Source organism: Ambystoma mexicanum, chromosome 12 (assembly GCF_040938575.1).
Source record: "Ambystoma mexicanum isolate Mex_15411 chromosome 12, UKY_AmexF1_1, whole genome shotgun sequence".
Taxonomy (NCBI): Eukaryota; Metazoa; Chordata; class Amphibia; order Caudata; family Ambystomatidae; genus Ambystoma; species Ambystoma mexicanum.
The window spans coordinates 793,491,172-793,513,267 of record NC_090936.1 but is presented as its reverse complement, the minus strand read 5'-3'; the positions used below and the strand labels follow the sequence as shown (position 1 = coordinate 793,513,267).

General features: G+C 45.5%; 1 protein-coding gene across 3 annotated transcripts in view; it reads left to right on the top strand.

The window, feature by feature from the left end:
* The first annotated feature begins 1,586 nt into the window (after positions 1 to 1,586).
* PPP1R12A (protein phosphatase 1 regulatory subunit 12A) overlaps positions 1,587 to 22,096 on the top strand; it is a 2,468,713-nt gene continuing 2,448,203 nt past the window's right edge. The window contains exon 1 of one of the 3 annotated variants that reach the window (XM_069629290.1): positions 1,587 to 2,060. In XM_069629290.1, coding sequence (XP_069485391.1) covers positions 1,824 to 2,060 — 237 coding nt within the window. In that variant the 5' untranslated portion in view covers positions 1,587 to 1,823. The remainder of the gene's footprint in view (positions 2,061 to 22,096) is intronic. The other 2 variants (XM_069629288.1, XM_069629289.1) reach the window with 2 other exon arrangements.

Sequence of the window (22,096 nt, the reverse complement as noted above, 5' to 3'; positions counted from 1 at the left end):
GTAACGGGAGGGTGTGTTGTCATCACTGTTAATTGATATGAGGATGAGTCCTCTTTCTATTATCACTGTTTAGTGGGCTGCATCCCACGTGTTGGGGATGGGCGGGGTTACCGCCAAAAGGGCAGTTAGAGTCAGATATCTGTGTCGGGGTATCCTTGCATGTGTGAGAGGATACACGAGTGGCTGCGTGAGGAGGTCCACCATCACGATATCACATAGAGTTAGCATAATACTTTGCGTCTGTGTCTTTAATAGAATCATGACTTTCCTGAACGTTAGTATGGAAAATGGTTCTATTTTCATTCATCAGCAGTTTTTTTCCACTGGACTTTTTGCTGACAATTTTTTCCTGGAAAAATATATTTTTTTTATTTAGGGGGGGGTCCCCCCAATCACTTTCTCCCCTATTATTTATTCCCTATACACCACCCCACCCCTTATATGCCCTCCCCCCATATTTTTAAAGATTTTTTCAGCAAAAAGTGCCACAGAAAGAAACGGCCCGATGAATGAACGTCATACCATGGAAAATTTGGATCAGCCAAGTTCACTCTTTAATGGCAGAGACCATTCTCTGGACCTCGTGAAATGAGGGACACGTCCTGGGAAAGACCACCTAGTAAGAGCCCATCTTCTGTCAGGTGACCAATGTCTGACTCTGATGGATCATCCTGCAACCAATCATGGGTCATGGGGTCTGCAGAAATTGGCTCTTGACAGGACCATGACACCTCATTAAATAGAAAAGCCCTCCCTTGGGCATGCTCCCAGGCAGTTAATTATCAAAATTGGAAGACTGAACAGCGGGGAGTAACTGACAACAATGTAAAGGTATGGCAGAGCTGCCAGGTTTTCAGTTTGTGTATGTCTGACAATTACATCCATGTAATCGGCGTATAATGGCATCTTCATGTTTTTTGTTTTAGACTTTGAGTGGGGTATGAGTGGGCTTGGGCTGAAGAAGAATGTAAGAGCAGGAGAAACGAGCAGGAATACCACAAGGTTGAAAATAAGGGCTGTGGACGGGCATAGTGTTGAAAGAAAGATTTCTGATGAACAGCAGATATTTTGAGCATCAGAGGTATTGTCTCTGCTCTGGCATCTCTCTTACGTGGGACATTGGTTGACTGGAATGCGGTAGAGTGCATATAAATGAGTGTCTGTCACGCTATATGCGTGACACTTGGCAGGTCTGCTCTCTGGCTAAAACGGGGCAAGACGCCTCATCGACAATTATTGCATTTTGCAGGCGCTGTCATTAAGACAGAGATTGGCTTGATTGCAGTGGACCCCGAAGAGTACGGTCCCTTTATTGTTATTAGGCATGATCACCACCGCCAAAGAATTTAACGACGGTGGTGTGGCGTCGTAACATTGTGGTAATGGCCGGATTACTTGCAGCTAATCTTCATTGCGCCCTGTCCTTCATCTTCACCGTCTTGACACCCACCTCTCCAGTAATTGTTTTCCTTTGCTGTTTTGTCTGAGCCAATTATGAGCACTATCACTGATCGGCGATCTTCTGCGCAGCCTGTAACGCGCACTAGTTGTGCGAGGCCAACTAGTGGTACTGTACAAGGGAAATCTCGCGACTGTAGGATAATGAGCAGGGCGCGCGCCCCGGGCCCAGGCCTGCTGTGAGTGCGTCGGGAGCGCGCCTGCCGCCGCCCGCTCTCACAGGCCTGTACTGTGCTGCTCTTCTTGCTTGGTGTCAATTCTGGGTTCGGTGCCGTGCGGGTAGCGCCGGCCCTCCCCTCCGGCAGGGGTGCGCGCAGGGGCACCCTTGGAGCAAGCGCTGCGGTAGCAGTTGCAGCAGCCCGGGGATGAAGATGGCGGACGCCAAGCAGAAACGAAACGAGCAGTTAAAGCGTTGGATCGGCTCCGAGACTGACCAGGAGCCATCCGTGGTGCGTCGGAAGAAGACTAGAGTCAAGTTCGATGACGGTGCTGTATTTCTGGCCGCCTGTTCTAGCGGTGACAGCGAGGAGGTTTTCAAACTTCTTGACCGCGGTGCGGACATAAACTATGCGAACGTAGATGGACTCACTGCCCTGCACCAGGTGTGTATCAACTCATCCGGCGTCTGACCTGACACGTTGTGTGAGCTCTGGCAGTGTGTGCTTGAGCTCAGCTGTGCATACTGACTTCTCTTGCTTCCTGAACCTATTGTGCTTGACCCCAGTTGTGTAGTGCACTTCGGCAAAGTGTGCTTCCTGAAACCGGTGTGCTCCAGTCTCGGGAGTGTCCGTAGTTGTGCTGCCCCAGTGCCATGTGTGCTCTTCAGTTCCTACATATGTCTCCCTGGTACTCAATGGGCTGTAGGAAGCGTGTCCGGTCGAGAGTACGGGGACCCAGGAAGTAGAGGCTGACACCCTTGCATACATACTGACATACTTAGTTTGTCTTCCTGTCCCCGGCTTCAAACTGTCACTAGCCTGCTGCGACGTGTGTGTACTCTTGACCACGCCTGGGTCCTGCCTCTATATAGCAGTCTGTTTCTTTTCCGAGCCTTGAGGTTGCCCGGCTGCAACTTCTTGTGTCTGTCCCTGGAATACCACTGACATTTTTTGGCGCTGCTTCGCCTCCACTCTAATGTTTTTTTGGGGGTTAGATAACTTGTCACCTCATTGCACGTTTACAGTTCCACGTGTAACGGTTTACTTTGTCGCTGTCCCTCATTGTCGAGAATACACGTGGAATTATTATCCTTGGCTATTGTCTATAAAGTATATTAGTCCCTATAGCATCACCATAATAAGTGGGGGGGGGGCGATATCTGCTTGGAGGATACCAGTATAAAGAAAAAGGTGAACTGTCCCGTTTCGAGTTCTGCAGCCGTGACTGTGTGGACCCTGCAAAGTTGTAAGAGCTAAACCCAAACGTGGATCAATAGACTGCCCACATTGTGCATGGAAGTTCAAGTCGGGGGACACCATCAGGGATAGAAATATTGTTGTGAAGACCAAAACTAAACGCACCTTCTGGTTATCAGCCATTGCTTAGCAAGTCGGTGCCATATCACGGATATAGTAGTACATGCCCTACGTCAAACCAAATTTCCACGGAAGATGAAGGCTATTTACGTTTGACTCTTGAATATGACCTGTTATGCTTTTAAACGCCTTCTAGTTTTGTATTTATGCTAATTTCGTACAACTTCTGAACAGACATACTTTATTTTGTCAAATAGTTAAACGTGTATGTCCTGGGGAGTCAAAGGGGGCTTTTAATAGCTGTTCGTGTCAAGCTAACCATGCTCTTGTATACTACAAACAAAGCTACATGGCTCCAAGCAATTTGAAACCCTTCGAATCCTGTTTTTATGTTAAAGCAATTGCCCGGTTCTGCATGTCAGCATTTACACACTTGAAGCGCCTCTCCTGCCAAAATACTGCAAGTCTCTGAACTACCCTAACTACAGCAGATCGGTGGCACTTTTGTTACCTTTACACTAATAAGGTACCAGTTGTAATGTCAGTTATTTTAGACTTGCAGTGTATTTTTCATACACAATGATCGCTCTCGATCCGTAGCAATGTCGCAGAAAATGTATTCTTTCAACGTTGCTTGGAATTATGGGAGTCTCCTAATAAGGAGAGGTTACGGATGAAGTGCAATGCTGCCCTGCATCACTGTCTTTTGACAGTCTTGGACGTACTTAAAGCCTTTTAAAATGAACCCAGGGTCTACTTTTCTGTGTCCTCAATTGGTGGACATCCGTGAAATGCGTACCTTTTTTAATAAACTATTTTGACCACAAGACACTGAGAAGCGTCCACTTGTTTAATTTCTCATTTGTTCTCCCCGTGGAGAGAGGGCGGTTTGTTAGTTGATAAAGCAATTGCACGAGGTTTTTCTCGTTTGTCTTGCTTCCATTGTGCGGTTTACCTGCTACTTTGAGCACAATCTCTCAAGTTACATGCATTACCATCCACGTAAACGTGTACAGCTTTAAATGTTGTTCTCGTAAACATGCGTAGCTCCAGCTCCTATGCCCCCTTCTACCTTGCTTATTTGTTATAGTTTAGCTTCTTTAAATTGTATCATTTTAACTGTTTTATATAATGTAAGTTTTCAGTCCTGTTGAGCTTTGGGACCAACATATTATTTTTATGATTTGAAATGTGCTGTTTAAAGGTGCCTTATTTAAGGATGCTGCAGGTTGTCCTTTGCAGCAAGGCAAGTACACGCTCGAGCCAAAGTTAATATGGGGTCAAGTAGTGTACCAAAGGCAACACAAATCTCCTTTTAGGAGGGGGCTCAGTGTTCTTGTAATTTATTTATTGTTACTTTACGGGTTGTAATAAGGTTCACAAAATGCAGTACATTTAATTTCCAAAAGTCTAAGACCACGTATGCAAATATTAAACGAGCCTAAAATCAACATAACCTGCCTACCTAGCATGAGTCGAATCCAAAATTCATTAGTGTAAAGCATAATTGGATTAAAACAAAATAACTAGTCGTGTTAAGTTTCACATATAAAACACACATGTTTACCGGCATGCACCCCGTTACCATTGATCAGGTTTGAATTGGGCTCTCTTTCCATGTCTTCTTTTGTTATTTGGAAGTACTGTGCATTTTTCAGAAAATGTCTTCTCTCTCTTGATCGTCCAGATATTTTGGGCAAAGTGGCTGTCCATCTACTAAGTAGAGATCGAATGTTCTCCCAAAAATGGTGCAAGTCAACTCTAAATGCACTAGCTGATGCATCAATCTCGCTAGAGCTTCTTTTATCAAATGAAGGCAGTGTAAAAAAGAAAATTCAACGGTATGACTGGTGCACCAACCAAAATAAATGTTTAAATTATAGAGACTTCAAACGGAACTTATTTGGTCATAAGCGTTATAGTGTTATGGCTGACTATTTGGTCAAATTTCCATGTCCAAAAATACGACAAAAGCTACTTCGCTTCTGCTTGAATCTGTGGCCAACTCGAGATGTTCTTTCTCGTAGAAATTTAATCCTGAAGCTTGACAATTATTGCCGATTTTGTAAAGCCTTAGATCAGAAAGAGACTTTGGAACATTGTATGATGTACTGTTCTCAATTGGAAACCACTCGTAAATTGTATTTCAAAAATCATCTGGAAGAACAAAATATGTATACACATAAGGATCTATGGCACTATATCTTCTCATCACCTAAGCTATTTATAAAGATAGCCACGATTCAATTTTTGGAGGCTGTATTTCCTGATCAATGCTATAAGTATCAGCCAAATTTTATTGAAATTTGCCATTGAGTAATTTAGACTGTTGAATGTATTTACTGTAATTGTTTTTGTATATTTCCGCTGGTAAACAATTATGAAATGTAATTCTTAAAATCAACCTTTCAAATTTTCACCATACAAAACAACAATATTTTTTTTTTATCAACCAAACAAATAAACAAAAAAATTAAATAAATAAAACACACATGTTTAAGAGTTTAAAGACAATCAAGATTCGTACATCAACAACATATCTCAGAGGTCTGGGAACTCCTTGTCGCGCTCCAACAACTTTGTTATGTATGCGTGTGGTTAAAACGCAACAACTTATTGGGTCTCGTTTTAACCTTGCCGGTAATTTACCGGCACCATTGTTTCCAGACCGGCAAAGAACAAGTCTGGTGGACGGGTGCCCTCCCGCCTGGCAGGTCTGACTTGCCAGGGGCGCCCAGCACCAGCCCACAGACTTTCACAGAAGCACTGGCACCGTTATTACCGGTGCAGTGTTTCCGTGGTCCCCATTCCCATGCGACTCTATGGGGAACAACATATTACTGACGCCTGACTTTCCGGGTTGTACTTCCCCAGTGTTACCGGCAAGCCAGGCACCAGTAACTGTTTACGGGTCTGGCAGGTTCCTGCCAGTTTTACCAGCACGGTTGCCGCCGGACCCGTAATGAGGCCCATTGTCTCAAATTCTACTAGGGAATTGCTTCATATATGGCTGCATAGTGCAAAGCTTGGAAAAGCAAACGATAAATTCTACCATGGAGTATTTCTTCTCCAAGTAGATATGATTGGGCGAGCAACTATATCTATAAGCTTTCTTTTTAGCTCAGAATAATCTATACTTTTCTTGTAGATTTATGTGCACTCCTGTCTATTATAAAGTTGACAATACGCTGTCAGCAGCCGTAGGAAACAAGGGTGTCCTTGCAGTGATTAAACAAGCGACTCTTCCATAAGCCAAGAGAGCCAGATGGCTCCTTGAGGTCTTTGGTGGATTTGCTGACAGATATGGTTAAACAGGGAAGAGAGGTGTTGCTGCTGTCCAATACCTGTTTCAGGGCACACTTGCAGAAGAGTAGCCTAAATTGTTCAGGCCCCGGATTTGTTTTAGTGGTCAAATTGATAATTAATATTCCAAAGGCACAGTCATTTGAACTTGGGTTTAAAGAAGACGTTGCAAGATGGTCAGAATTCAATCTCTTGTGAATGGACATTGGCAATATCGGAATGATGGTACTACCAATATTGTTTTATATCTGTAATGCTCCTCCAATCTTTTGATTGAAAAGGAGATGGCTATAGGTGCATATATAGCCGCTGGGCACCAGGGGAAGATATTTGCTCCTTGTATTTTGCAAAGACTTCAAGCGTGGGGAAGAGATAGTGTCATTATCTACCAAACCGTGTTCGGGAAAGATATCAGTACCCAGGTGGGTGAATTTATACTATAATACCTTGTTTTCTGAACGTTAAGTCCACTTTTGATATAGTGGATCGAGGGAGGCTATGGAAGAATCTTCAGTTCATAAGTATTCCAATCGGGCCTGTTAAACTTGGTTATTATGTTACATGAGGAAATTGGGGTCTGGATTCGCTGGAATGTGTGGGACCTGTTGTCAAAGAACGTCTTGGTAACCAGAGTAGTAAAACAGGGGTGCATTCTGTCCCATGTTTTTATTTAATCATTATCTTTCAGATTTTGCTGGCTTGATAGATCAGATCCTACATTCTTCCTCCTAGGTTAGAAGGATTGAGGGTCAGGTGGCTGGTTTATGCTGACAATCTGATCCTACTGGATAAAACACTGACTGGGCAACAACAGAGCATGGAGTCTGCACATAAATATGCACAGGACAATGTACTAATTCTGATTCAGGGGTTGGTAGGGGGGGGATGACGAAGGTAATGGTTATCCATAAAAGAGGTGCAAACCCAAAAAGTACAAGTAGGGGGTTGGGGAGATTGAGGCTGTGGAGGTGGTGAAGGAATGTAAATACTTGGGTTTTGTTACCTCCAAGAAACCGTGTAGACCCAATGTTCTTAAAAGTGAAAAACAGAAAATCATTACATTGCTCTCTAAAGTCAAAAACATTGAGGGGGGGGGCAATATTCATCGTTGCCCATGTTAGAATTATATTGTTTGAAAGTTGTCCCCATGTTGATTTGTGGCATGGAAATCCCCATCCGGCTCGATTGGATGGTTAATTCTAGACTCACAGGTTTTATATTAAGTTACCTATTGGGATTACCTCTAGGTTCCCTTGTGCAAGCGATTAGAATAGTTAGCATTACGGCTCTTTGAGGGTTCATATAATGAAAAGGAGGCTTATGCTTTTTGCAAGAGTGCTTTATGCACAAGCTGATTCTTCCACCATTTTAGGGGTCTTGGTAGTCCTCCTGAATCGGGGTGATTGATTGTACGACAGTCTGGAATTTCTATCTAGAATGTAGGGACTTCATGTAGGCGCTGGAGGCCTCTCTTGAATCCCTTGAGGGAATAGGTATCTTCAGTAAGGTTATCTTCCAAAAAATAGAGCTGTGGAACAGAGAATATGATTATCTATCCTTGGTAAGTAGGCAATCACTTTCAGACATTGCGCTAATGTGTCCCGCCTATAAACCAGTGCAGGATTGCTGTAAAAAAATACCATAGCTAGCAGGTGGTTAGGCACTTTATCCATATTAGATTAAATGTGTTGCCTACCTTGGACAGATTGAGTGCAAGTGAAAACGTTCTCAGAGTACAAAACATATAGGGTCGCTAAAAGAGTGTGTAGTGTGAATTTGGTCCCTGAGTGACTGTTGATTTAGTTTTTGGGTAGCAGTTATTGTTTTCTGTTGTCGTGTGTTCTGTAGTACAGTTCTTTTAATTTCCAATATAATAAAATCATTTTATGGAGTAGCATTTTTTTTAAAACTTTGTTTATTTTAAATCAGGGCAGGATGACAAGTACAGACATTATAAGGAGTGGTTATTTAGGCATGTTGATCCCCAGTCTCTTATCCCCCCCCCTGCGTTTCCTCCCTTCCCCCCTCCCCTTGGTCCAACTGTCCCATAGGCCTTGTAGGCAGGGCTCTCCCCTCCCGAGCTGTTTGGATAGGGCCTCAGCGTCCATGGATCTTCTTCCGGGATCTCCTGATTTTTTAAGATCCAGCGGGCCCCGGTAGGTTTATAGGTCATGGCGAGGAAGCGCTGGTCGAATTCCAGCACTGGGGCCCAGATATTCTGGAAACGGTGAAGAGTTCCCGCTTGCGCTGCCGTCACCTTCTCCGCTACCAAAATGTCCCAAAGTTTGATCCACCATTGGGCTATGTGAGGGCCTTCCGGGGGTTTTCCAGGCTCGTGCCACCACCGTTTTCTCTGCAAGTAGGCAGTGGGTTAGTAGTTTCGCTCTGGGTCCGGAGCCCGGGTAGGTCCCGGGAATTGGAGCTCCCAGCAAAACCGGTTCTGGTTCCAGGGGAATCGTTGTTCCGGTAATTTGTGTGATGGACCCTAGGCAAGCTTTCCAGAATGGTTGGATCTTCGGGCAAGCCCACCACATGTGGAAGAAGGAGCCTGGGTGGTCGCATGCATCCTCTCCAGCAAGAATGATCCACCTGGGGGTTCATATGGTGAAGTCTGAGGGGCGGATAGTACCACCGCAGCGTGATCTTGTACGCACATTCCCTATTGGTGATGCAGGTGGACGAGGTGTGTGTTCTGGTCCATATGTCGACCCAGGTTTGATCCTCTATCGGGTGACCCAGGTCCGCCTCCCATTGCGCCATGCAGCGGGTTCTTGTGGTCAGGAAGTCGCTTAGGAAGCGCCTGTATAGGGTGGATACTCTGCCGCGGGTTGGAAGGTCTCCCAGAGTGAGTTCTAGGGCAGTAGGAGGGCGTGTCGCTGCTTGCAAAGTTTGGGGATGTGAGCACCAGTGGCGTAGTTGAATGTATGTGAATCTATCCCGTTCCTGGAGTTGGAATTTCTCCTTGCATTGGGCGAATGTGAGAGGTCTTCCCCCCCCCCCCCCCCCCCCCCGTATACGGCTGGTCTATGGTCTCCAGCCCGCCTTTGATCCAGTTACGAAAATTGCGAGGATTTGTTCCCGGTGTGAACGTTGGATTATGGAAGACCGGGGAACGTGGGCTCAGTCCTCTTGGCACTCCCTTACGCTTAAGCGCCCAGTCCCAGGTGCTAAGGGTGTGTTTGGTTGATAGCAAGAGCTCTCCCCATTGGGTCCTGAGGGGGGGCAGGATGTGTGGTAGAAATCGTAGGGGTAGGGGCGTCCGTGATTGTTCCAGCTCTACCCATCTGGGGCGGTTTGTTGTATTTTTCCAGGCCTGGACCTGGGCCAGTTGGGCTGCCACTCTGTAGGCCTGCAAATCTGGGACCCCCAGCCCTCCCAATTTGGAACTTCCCAGCATAGTTCTGAGAGGAATTCTCGCTTTCTTACCTCTCCAGATAAAGTTCAGCATTTTTCTCTGGATCCCTCGAAGAGTCGGCGTGGGAGGCACAGGCGTATAGGAATCTCGGAAGGAGGTTCATCTTGCATGCAGTGATGTGCCCGAGCAGTGAGATCTCTTGGGTCTCCCAGCGCTTCGAATCGCCCTCCAGTTCTTTAAAGAGTCGGGGGAAATTGGCTTTGTACGTGTCTCTTGGGTCAGCCGGGATGTGGACCCCTAGATAGGGGATGGCACTCTTTTCCCATGTTATCGGGCACATCTTAGTCAACGGTTCTCGTTCTGCTGGGGTGAGGCCGATACCTAAAGCGGATGATTTATCGAAGTTTATGGTGAGGCCTGAGACTTCGCCGTAGCTGGCGATTTCACATATCGCGTGTTTGAGAGATGAGTGGGCCTCCGAGATCGTAAGCAGAATGTCATCCGCATATAGGGCGAGTTTGTGATGCGTGGGGCCACTTTGCACGCCCTTGATTTGGTCATTTCGCCTGATCTTTTGTGCGAAGGGCTCCATGGTGAGTGCAAAGAACAAGGGCGACAGTGGACAGCCTTGCCGGGTTCCGCATGATAAGGGGATTGGGGCCGAGTTATGACCGTTAATCCTCAGGCTTGTTTTAGGGCTATCATAGTTGGCTAGAACCATTGTTTGGAAAGCTGGCCCGAAGCCGAAGGCCCCTAGGGTGTGTCTCATGAACGTCCAATCCACCCTGTCAAACGCCTTAGCTGCGACTAGAGCCACTAAAACTAGTTTCTGGGAGCTCCGGGCGGCAAGGTCCATCAGGTTCAGCGTTCTCCGGATGTTGTCAGCTGCTGTCCGGTGTAGGATGAAACCTGCCTGGTCGGGGTGAATGATCTTCGGCAAGATGCGGTTTAAGCGGGTTGCTAGAATTTTTGAGTATATGTTCGCACCGATGTTTAAAAGTGCGATCGGTCTGTAGGATGTTATGCTTCTAGGATCTTTTCCAGGTTTAGGCAGGAGGATGGTGGTTGATTCCTGCATCGATGGGGTCACTGCTCCGGTTTCCTTGAAGGAGTTGAATAGGGTAGCCAGGTGAGGGGTCAATTGTGCTCTGAATAGTTTGTAAAACCTGGTTGAGAAGCCGTCTGGGCCGGGGGCCCGTGTTTTAAGTGATTTGATGGCCTCCTCAATTTCCTCCCCCTGTAATGGGCTCCTCCAGTTCGTCTCTCATTGCGTCGGAGAGCCGGGGCACTGCTGCCTGCTGCAGGTATTCCTTCTGTTGTGGTAAGTTTCGTGGGGTTGCCTTCATGATTTGGGTCAAATAATCCATTGCGAGGTGTTGCTTTTCGGGCTCTGGGTATAGTGTGACCCCGTTGGAATCACGCAGGCCCGTGATTGTGTTGACGCGTCTCTGCTTGGCTAGTTTGGCCACCAGGAATTTGTTTGCCTTGTTACCCTTTGCGTAATATGACTGTTTGGCCTTCGCCATTAGTTGGGCGGTTTGTTCCGCATAGTGGGCTTCCAGTTTTTTCCGTGCCGTACGAATGATCCGTTGCGTTTTGGGGGACCAGCCTTTCTCCTTATGGAGTGTCTCGGCCTCTCTTAGTTCGTTCTCTAGGGCCGTCCGGGTCTGACGCCTGTCTCGGTGGTAGGCCGCACCTTGGGCTATCAGGGAGCCCCTGATTACTGCCTTCATGGCGTCCCAGTTGTTCGCTAGTGAGGTGTCTGAGGCTGGGTTTTCGTTAAAGAAATTTCTTATTCCTGTTGCGATCTTGTCTCTGGTGGCCATGTCGTTAAGGATCGGGTCGTACAACATCCATTTACGTGGGTTATTGGGGTTAGGGTTATGAACCCAGAGTTACAGGAGCACTGGGGCGTGGTCTGATATCGCTCTTGTGCCTATGGTAACTTCTTTGACTGAGGGGAACGTTTGCGGGGAGATCAGGAATAGGTCGATCCTTGAGAAGGTGCGATGGACGTAAGAGTAAAAGGAGAAGTCTTTTTCGTCAGGGTGGAACACCCGCCATGAGTCTATTATCTCCAGGGTCCTGAAGAATCGGAGGAGGCTGAGTGCTTGGGCGAAGTCGCCTGGAGTCGGGGGGTGTGATCGGTCTTTGGTAGGTTCGTGAACCCCATTGAAATCCCCACCGATAATTGTTTGGCCCTCCACAAAGCTAGCGAGAGATGTGCCCAAGGAGTCATAGAAGTGTGACTGTCCAGAGTTCGGGGCGTACACGGAGATGAGGGTATATAAGTCTCCCCTCAGGAGGCATTTGACCGCTGTAAATCGGCCTTCTGGGCATGTTTTCGTTTCCAGAATCTGTGGGTTCAAGTCTTTCCTGAAGAGGATCGCCGTACCTTCTTTTTTGTTTGCGCCAGAGGCGAAGAATTGGAGCGGGAATAACCGGGATCGGAGACGGGTTACATCTGCCGGCAGCAGGTGAGTCTCTTGGAGCATGGCTATCGCTGCGTCTTCGTCCCGGAGTTTCAATAGCATTGCCTTAAGCTTGTTAGGGGAATTCAGGCCATTAACATTCAGGGAGAGGATCCGGAGTGTCTGGAGGTCCACTGAAGACTCTCCTTTCCTTGGGTTAGGGGGGGTGTCGTGGGGCGGTGGCTCAACTGCCATGTCTGTTCGGGAATCTCTTGATATCATCCTGCACTTGAGGTTTAACGCGGGGCCGCAACTTTAACAGGGGGGTAGACCGACATTGTAAGTACGGTCGTACCTAGGGCCAACAGGGCCAACTGTCCCATCATGTATCGTGTACTGTGGGTTTCCAAGGAACAAGGGATAGAAAGTATCCTTGGAGTGGGTATGAACCATGGGTGTATGGCCAGCCGCCACCGCATTCAAGGTTCCATAGCTCGAAATCTAGGTGGCGGATCCTACTTTAGGTAGGGGCATCTGTGTCCAGGCTTAATCGCTGACGGAACCTGAGACCTTGGAAGAGTCCCCGTTCATCTCTTTCTATTGTTCCGCTGGGTTGACGACCATGGCGTGCGTTTGGGCTTTGGAGAGGGAAGCGGTCCAGAGTCTTCGGTCCCCTCTGGGTTTGGCGTGGAAGGATCTCGGGGTGAGGTTGGGTGTAAGATTTTCTCTGCGTCTTCCAAGTGGCTGATACGGCGTAGGGTGCCATTATGTGTAAACTGGAGAGCTGTCGGAAACAGCCACCTGTAACGGATCTGTTGCTCCTGAAGGAACGCTGTCAGAGGCCGAAGTGCTCTTCTTTTCTGGAGAGTAAGTGGTGAGAGGTCCTGGTATATTTGAAGTGGGGTGCTCTGAAAAGTGATCGCATTTCCTTGGCGACTGATCGCTGATATTGCCTCTTTAGTCGTGAAGAAGTGGACCCTGGTAATAACATCTGGGGGGGTCCGAATCTGTCCCACAGCGCGGGCGGAGTCTGTGGGTCCGGTCCAGTAAGAGCTGGGATTTGTCCAGGTCCGGGAGTAGGGCCTCAAAGAAGCTTCCCACGTAGTCCGCTAGCTTGTTGTTGGGGATAGAGGGTGGAACGCCCCGAATGCGGAGGTTATTGCGGCGTGCCCTGTTTTCAAGGTCTTCATGTTTGAACCCTAGGATCTCGTATTTATGATGCAGGGAATCGATGGATTTTTGCACTACCCCCAGTGTGGTAGCGTGATCCTGAGAATGGTCCTCGATCTCTCCGAGCCTCTGTTCGATTTCTGTGACCCTCTGATCCGTTTGATCAACTTTAGCGGTGAGTTCCGAAAGGCAGGCGCAAAACTCCGATTTGATGTTCGCCATGAAGGCTATCGGGTCTCCTTTGGTGGCGAGAGCCCCCCTGTCTTCGTGTCTTCTGTGGGGTCAGTTTAGGAGGATCCTGTTTCTTGGGTTTCTCCGGTGCAGTAAACATGGCAGAGATATCTGTGCCCTTGCTCACCTTCGTTTGCCTCGACATGCTGCTCGTAACAGGCGGTCTTGATTGAGAGAGTAGCAGCGAGGCCTAGGGCGGCCGGAGACTGCACTCGGGGTGAATCTCGCACTCGACCTCAGCTCTGGGCGAGTGGGCAGGGGCGCCCCAGGAAGCGTTGGTGTGGGGAGGGTCTCCTTCGGGGACGGTGCAGGATGGTCGATTGTTGCACGAGGGGGGGGGTACGTCGCTACGATGAGGCCCACAGATTCAAGGCCTCTCTGGATGAAAGCACGTCTTCTGTTACCTCCCCACCCCTCCTCCGGTCTCCATTGGTGATCCCTCGCTGGTGGGGGTTCCAGGTCCCTCTGAGCTTCTCGTGTGCGGTTTTGGGATGGTATAGGCTGTCGTTGAGCGGGGTCCCGACTTGTTCTGCGTAGTGGGGGGAGGGGTGGGAGCCCGCTCTCCCGGTCCCTCGGAGCGTGTGCCGGGAACCAAGCCCTAGTCTGGGCCGCCTTGGTATGAATCGGATGATTCTGTGCTAGAGTCCGTTCCCCCTCTCCAGCTCCCCAGAGTTCTAGGGCCCCGCTACCGCCGAGTGCGGAGTGTGCTGCCGGGTTCCGGCTTGGCGGCCATCTTGGTTTCTTCGGTTGAAGACTGGGGAGAAGTTCGGTCGCCGAATTCTGGTAGAACGCCTCCTCGGTCGAAGGTTATGTTTGGCCAGGTTGTGCCATGTCGGTTCCAGTCGCTGTAGATGGCATTGGCGACGCGGAACCCTGCTTAGAACCGCCGGAATTCGGCGGCCGCGGGCATCCCACGGGCGGCCTCAGAGGAGCGACCACTTCGATGGCGCTCCAAGCCACGCCCCCATGGAGTAGCATTTTTATATATGAATTGTATTTGTATGTATTAACTATACATTTGTTTACTTGTATAGACACAGAAGGTTGGCTTAAAACCCAAACTGCTTAAATGAAAAAGAGAGAACAGAAAGGGCTTGGACACTTTTGTGTGTTAGGGTATGATAGGTGGGCTGGTGGTGCAGTGGAGGATGGTGCAGTGCAAAAGCAAAATTATTTGCTTAAGTGTGTCAAAATGACGTTTTTTCCAGTCTGAAAGTAGTATCGCAGAGCATTGGCACTGCATGCCACACAACTGACTCACCCCATGGAGGGTGAGATGGTGAAATGAGTATTATGGAAGCAGGAGTGTGCAAAACTCAAGTCATTGCTAAAAGTGGACTGTGCAAATGTTTGGAGAAACAGATTTAATGAAGAGGAACAAAAGCAACCTCAAACTTCGCTATACAAAGCAACATATCTTGTTTAGAAACCATTGATTACTGGGGAAGTTGTTCATTCTCCCTGATACGTTCGTCCTGAAAAGAGGTAGCTGCTTTGTTGGGTCATATGTTTGAGGTGTGCCTGGCTGGTCGAGTTCTCGAACGAAGTCTTTGGGTTTCCCTGTTAATGAATATTGGTATATCTCTCTGCCTCCGAGCCCATACATTCCTGGTATTGGCTATGCGAGGCGCTTTACCTGTATGAAAAGAGAAATTAAAGTTATGGACAACTAAAATAACTGAGGATAGAGGGCTGGGTTGTTTGCTTGGCACAGGTGTGAAGAAATTAGTAGACCATGCATAACCGACATGATACGTTTTAAGAATATGACCCTGTTTGGGGTGAATAACGACGTTTGTATGTTTAAGATTGAGTTTCAATAGGGTGTATACATCTTGTATAGTGTATGGTTGCACTACGCATTGAGACTATAACAATGGTAAAAAGCGCTATATAAATGACATGTACATTACAATGTCTAGAAGTGTCTTGTCCTGACTTCCATCGTTCCTTCCTTATGTGTTTGAATCCTGATGTCTGAATGCCCAGACCTTGATTTTATTAATTTATGAATTGCCTCTAGTAGTAACATTTGTTGGTGTTTATGAACTACGCCTGTTAACTACTCTTCCCAATTAAAGTAATAAAACAAACAGAAAAAGCTAATTGATTCTAGGATGTCTTAGTCTTTTAAAAACGAGTGGGGTGGCATCAGTAACCTATAATGTTGTCATGCTTGCGGCCTTTTGGGTGCGATAAATTAACCAATGTTACATTTGCTATTGAAGGTTATAGGGTAATACTTTTTTCGCCCATACACAAAATATTAATAGGATCCTAATCTTTCATTGAGACAATGAAGGTCCTGGAGAGCTAGGGGATGTGCATAGTGTTACGTGTCGATGTATTTTCTAAACCAGGTTTACTCCATGTTCGGTGGAATACCGCCAATGTTATAAGTCTGCTAAAAGTACTTGCTAGATAATGCAAGCAGCGTCATTGTGTCCCGGCAGCAGAGGGGTCATAACACTTTTGGGTCTATGCATACACTTATTGTAAGTTTATAAAGGGTGCTGTGAATTAATGTGCCTAGTTTAAGGGTTTTGGGCAGTGCTTAATTGACCGCAGCTTGGTGATTCTTGATTTCTGGACAGGACGCAACTGAACCTACAAAGCATGTCTTGTGATGCAGTTTTGCTTACTTTTTGGTCATGTGAACAGCCATTTTGCTGTCTTGAATCCATTGCGCTAATATGCTGACCATTACCTTTTTTTAGTTATGTTAGTGTTTTCTTTTGTTGTTTGGAGTTCTTGGATCTGAAATCACATGGGTCTACCAATTTATTCACTGAGCGCACATTTAAATGATCACTTTTGCTACTACATTTGCCCACTGGATTCATGTGACTATTTTTATTTTTGGTGGATGGGGGGGCAATATATTTGTATTGATTTTCAAGTATAACATACGTCCTTCACATACACGTTGAGGAAAGAAAGGGGAGGGGAGCATACATCTGTTGTAAACGATGCATCTGAAATTATACTATGTAGTTATCTCCATTCATGGTAAAAAAAAAAAAATCTCCTTGTCCCTCTTGCTCCACCATATAAACTATAACAGATTACTTAACTGGTTGTGCAAGAAATGTTACCAAATTTGATAAGCCCTTAATTTGTGCTGCTGTGCCTTTTTTTTTTTTTTAGCAAGTATCGTTCAAATCCTGCTCTTATCATTGTTCCATTCACTGTATAATTGGACACAGGCCCGCTCCAGTGTTTTTTAGAATGGTCTTTGTAAAATTTGCTGTCATCAGAAGTTTCCATGTTTCTGTTGGTGGGAGAGTTCTGGCTGTGATTTGAGCCTTTTTGAAAATCAAATGACGAGGGACCTGAACAAAATTACAAAAAATGACACATTATAATATCAGGAAGCGTTAGCCAGATCGAGTTATAATGGTTATAAGCTTACAAATATAATGAAAATTCCAGCAACTGGCGATTCATAGACAGAATGCTCAGAACAAGTGATACAAAGACATTTTGGTTCCTTTTACAAACCTTTATCCCAGCTAATTGTGGTCGGTCAGTATGTGGCATTTTAGAAAATATCTGGGCTGCACACATAGGTAAGACTTATTGGTCGACAGTTAAGTCTCCATCCCATTTGCCAAATATCACTAAGACTTTCTCTCTGGTCTGGCACCATGTGAAGGAGGCAACTATCACTTCAATAATATTGAAGTCTAAACCGTTTAGGGCCATGAGCCCAGTCAGACGGGTTTTGTAATGCACTCCTCTGCAATGATCCCCAGTGTTGGGCTGATCTCCTGAGGACCCTCTTTTTGCGAGTGTGACCTCGGCTGCCTTCCTCCCACGCAGCTGGAATACATTTTGATACCAGTTTACAAGAAAGGGCCCCGCCTTTACCCAAATGATTATCGTTTTATTGGCCATGTTGGATAGTAGCTCGAAGATATTTTCACGACTATTTTTGGAGTTACTCTCCCCATGGTCTGATTCAATGTGTATCTTAAGTAGTACCCAGATGGGCTTTAGGAAGGGACGTATTACTAGCCATGCTATTTGGGTGCTCCTCGTGCTTATATCTGACACCCTCCGTGATATTTTCATATTATTTATACCGCGCACGGAGACAAGCCCGGTGGCATAGGGGCGCCAACAATATATACAATACGCAAGAGAGAGTCCACTGGGGTTGGAGAATGAGAAGAGCGGGTCATGGAAGGCACAAGGTTAGGTAGGTTGTTGGCATGAGTTTACTGAAATGGGTACGTTTTCAGTAGTTGCAAATTAGTGCTAGACCTCGGTTCCAGAGGAAGGGAATTCCATGTCTGTGGGGCGGCATGAGGAAAAGTCTATGCTCTATATAAGACAAATGTGCTCTTGGTGTTTCTAGCAAGCAGTGTTGTTAGATCTCAGCGCACTATGCGCTGATAGGCGCGAGATACGGCTGGTCAGTTACTTGGGGGCTTGTCCTGAAAGACAATTGTGCGTAATGCACAACACGCAGTAGATAATGCGGCTGCGAATTGGGAGCCAATGTAATGCTCTCCTACCGTTGTGACGTGTTCTCTCCTTTGCAGACCTGCTATGATGCGCACAGCGTTGTTCTGAATCACCTGCAACCGGGTCATGTCTTGTTTGGAGATTCCTAGCAGTAAGTTAGAGCAGTAGCCTATTTTAGCTCTAATAATGGCTCACGCCACAATGACGCGATTGGCTGATTACAAAAAGGGCTGTAGCTGAGCTAGGAGCTTCAAATTGTAGTACGTAAAGGACCATTGACCTGATTTTTCATAGACCTGCTCGGTCTAAAATCACACCGAGTGTCTTAACCTTATTCTGGGTATTGATATTGCAATCTGCAATTTTAAAGGATAGGTATTCTGCATTGAGCTTCTTCAGTTGCATTGCAGTACCTAGCATTATGTCTTTGAACTATTTGAGGCCAGCCTATTGACTTGCATCCAGGATTGAAAGAGTTCATAGGTGGAATATTTTTTCTTAAAACCTTTTATTTTTTGCTGTTGAATACATTTCAACACATAATCCATTAGTCTGTCATTATAGTAAACTTCAATGTATACAATGAGAAGTTATCTGTCCGGCATTTAGTCAATTTGCAGTTAGTTCTGGCATTGCTGATTAGTTATACAATACAATCCGTTTCGTCTGATTTCTCTGTCGGGATTTAGGTAGTGTCTTAGGGGGGCCCATATATCCTTCTGTCTGCATGGGGCTACTATTTCTCTTATGTAGCTCTCTTCGTTGTCCTGTACTAGTATCAGATATTTTAGCCATTCTTGTATCATTGGGGCATTTTTGGATTTCCATGTCCTTAGTATGTTCCTCTTGGCCACTCCGTTTGCTATGGCAAAGAACCTGCGGGCTTTGGTTGATTTATTTTTTTGTTGTTTTTTTTGCCTATATGCCCCAGTAGGTACTTCAGTGGGGTGGCCGGTATTTGCGTGTTCAATATTTCATTTACTTTCAGGGCTACTTTTTCCCAGAAGGCTTTAATTGTGGGGCACGCCCAATACATATGTATGGAATTGGCTGCCGTGACCCCACATTTCGGACAGGTAGTTTGTGTAGATGTGTCGAATTTGGCCATTTTACTGGGTGTAATATGTAGATGGTTCACCATCTTGAATTGAATTAGTCTAAAATTAGCGTTCATTGATATGGATTTGATGTATTGGCAGTACCTGTTCCATTGTGGGTCCTCTATATTAATATTCAGATCTCATTCCCACTTTTCCTTTATTTTGTTTCTGGATGGAATATGTGTATGTACTGCTTTGTATAGTGTGGATATACCTCCCTGAAAGCCCTCTGGTGTCATGATAGTGTTGAGAAATGGATGTGCTGCAGGTTCTGCTAGGAACATGGGCCATTTCTTTTTAATTGCTGCTTTCATTCGGTGGTATTGTAGCGCTGTAGTGAGGCTAGTGACTAATTTACTCTGGACAACATTCAGCGTTGCAAAATTTCCCCCTGGGTATAGGTCTCCTAATTTCAATTCGTGGTCTGGGTAGCATTTTTTTCTGTATTGTCGTATCCCCTGTGGGTATGAGGTCCGGGTAATACCATACAGAACTATACAGCCAGTAGGGGTCTGTGCATTCCACTCTTTGGAACAGATATGCCTATGCCCTAACCGTAGAATGCGATTGGTCTACTTCCCCCCATATATTTGTTGACTTTAGCGAATATAGATTGCAATTTGATCGGGGAGGCCGCAAACTTCTCCGCTTGTATATGTGCATAGCTTTCGGCAGATTCGGACCAGTATTTCGCAAAGTGTGCCTGTGCCGTGTAGAAATATATATAGCAGAAAATCTGGGGCTTCCATACCTCGTATCATACGTCTCGCACATCTTGGGCCATTGTAGTCTTACTGTGCCACCCCCCCCCCCAAATGAATGTAGAGGCCATCTTTTGTAGAATGGTAAAGAATTGTCTGCCCGGCCAGAAGGGTATGTTACTGAATAATTATAATGGCTTCGGCACTACCACCATTTTGAGTAGCGCAATCGGGCCATATATTGATATGGGGAGTTTGTCCCAGACCTTTAGCTTTTGTTCCAGTTGTTATGTATGGTTTGTAGTTATTTAGATATAGAGTTCGACTGTCCACGGCCATGATGATACCTAAGTAGTGTGCTGTGTTTGGGGACCAGCGGAATTGAGCCGTGGCCTGTGACTGTGTAGTTCGTGTGAGAGGAATCATTTCTGATTTTTGTCTGTTAATTTTGTATCCAGAGTACCTAGCGAATTCAGATATGTCTGCCATTACTGGTGGTAAATTTGTTTCTGGGTTTCTCAGGTATAACATGGTATCTAAATGTGCGTTCAGCCTGAACAGCTGTTGCGAGCTACCTTGGTGCTGTTTTATAGAAGATTGTTGCACTGTTATTGTGCTACTTGTTTGCTGCATGTGGAGCATGGGACATTGCGGCTGTCCAATGTCATGAATTGATTCCCTAAAAAAAATACCAGACTTCCACTTATGCGCTCCAAGTATAAATTTTATTTTATATGTTGCACAGTTTGTTCAATACATTGTTTCATGTGGATTTTGTGACCATACATGTCAAGAAAAATTAAAGAATAAAGAGATTATAAATCATAGTTTCCACTTGTGTTGAGAGGAGCATTTGTTTGTATTTGTGAGTTCCTCTTTGTGTTTGAATTTTTAATGGCTCCTCTGTAATAGTTGTGAGGGTTATAAGGTTCACCCTCTACCTTCTCGGTAAAGTTCACCCTCTACACGTGTTTCACCTTGCTTGTGTTGGCAAGGATCTTCAGGAGGGATTTATAACATATAATTGTGCTAATTAGAGCTAAAGAAAAAGGGGAACAGAAAGAAAAAAGCAGCAGATAAATGCTTTGTAAAGCTGATCATCAGGTTTGCCCTACTCATATTTTTTGGGTACCAACTTACATGTCTTGGAATTTCCTTGTTAATGCTATCTTCTATTGTTAAATCAATTTCCTTGATCGTCTCGTTTTTTAAGACAATTTCGTTGTCTATGTCCAAAGTTTTGTGAACAGTCTACAAAAGGAGTTCAAATGTATAATTGAAATAAGCGTGGCTGATTGCCTATTTCAGATGAGAATTAGCCTCTTCTTAACAAAAAGAGGTTCTGCCATTTTAGAATATGCAGAGTTCCTAATGTGGGGCTTACCTGAAAGTGTTGCTCGGTCTTGGATCATTTTAGCGGTCGCTTTCGGGGGTGTGCATCGGATACGATTGTCCGATGCATCCCTCGAGAGCGGCCGCTTTTTGTGATGGGTCCACGGCGTCGCGACATGATCACGTCGCTTCGTCGTGGATGCAGACTGGCATCGCTACGCAACATGTGTCGCGTAGCTGTTCCGATTGCCATTTTGGATCGGGACAAACGTTGTATTGGTGCCGGAAGAGAGAACTTTGTCTCTGCCGGTTTGTGTTGTGGGTCGAGCATAGGGATCTATCTGTACCTTATGGAGAGACAAGTTGTAAGTTCTATAATTTCGGAGCATGTCTGTTCCATACATATTGTTTTGTGTCTAAAAAATTGTTGTTTAAAAAATATTGTACGCTATTTTACATATATTCTGGTAGGTGTTGACACAGATATGTGTGCTCTCTATATATTATGAATTGAGATGATACTTTGCATTTTTTACAATTTTTTGCAATTTTTTAAAACCTTTTTTACAAAGTGTCCCATTTCCGTATCGGTGTTTAGACCTTTGTTGCAGCAGTCCATTATACAGATCCATTTGGCTTCATGTTGCCGAAGTTTCTTTTCCTTGTTGCCACCTCTCTGTCCCATCTTAACTTGTTCAATACCAAAGTATCTTATCTCATCCATACTCTCTTCAGAATGTTCCATTATGAAGTGTTTTCCCAGTGGGTATCTACTGTCTTTGTTTCTGATTGTACGTAAATGCTCCGCAATCCTTATTTTTAGAGGTCTTGTTGTGCTGCCTATATCTTGTTTATTACATATACAGAAGATAGTATATACTATGTTACTCGTGTTGCAGTTCATAAAGTCCATTATATTGTGCGTTTTTCCATTTTGTAAGGTTATAGATTTTTTGCCATTTTCTGCAAACTTGCAATAGTTACATTGGCCACACTTGTAAAATCCTGCTAATTTCTCTGTTGACCATAGTTGTGTTTGTCCCTGTATTGGTGAGTCTTGTATAAAATGTGATGGGCATAGAGTTTGTTT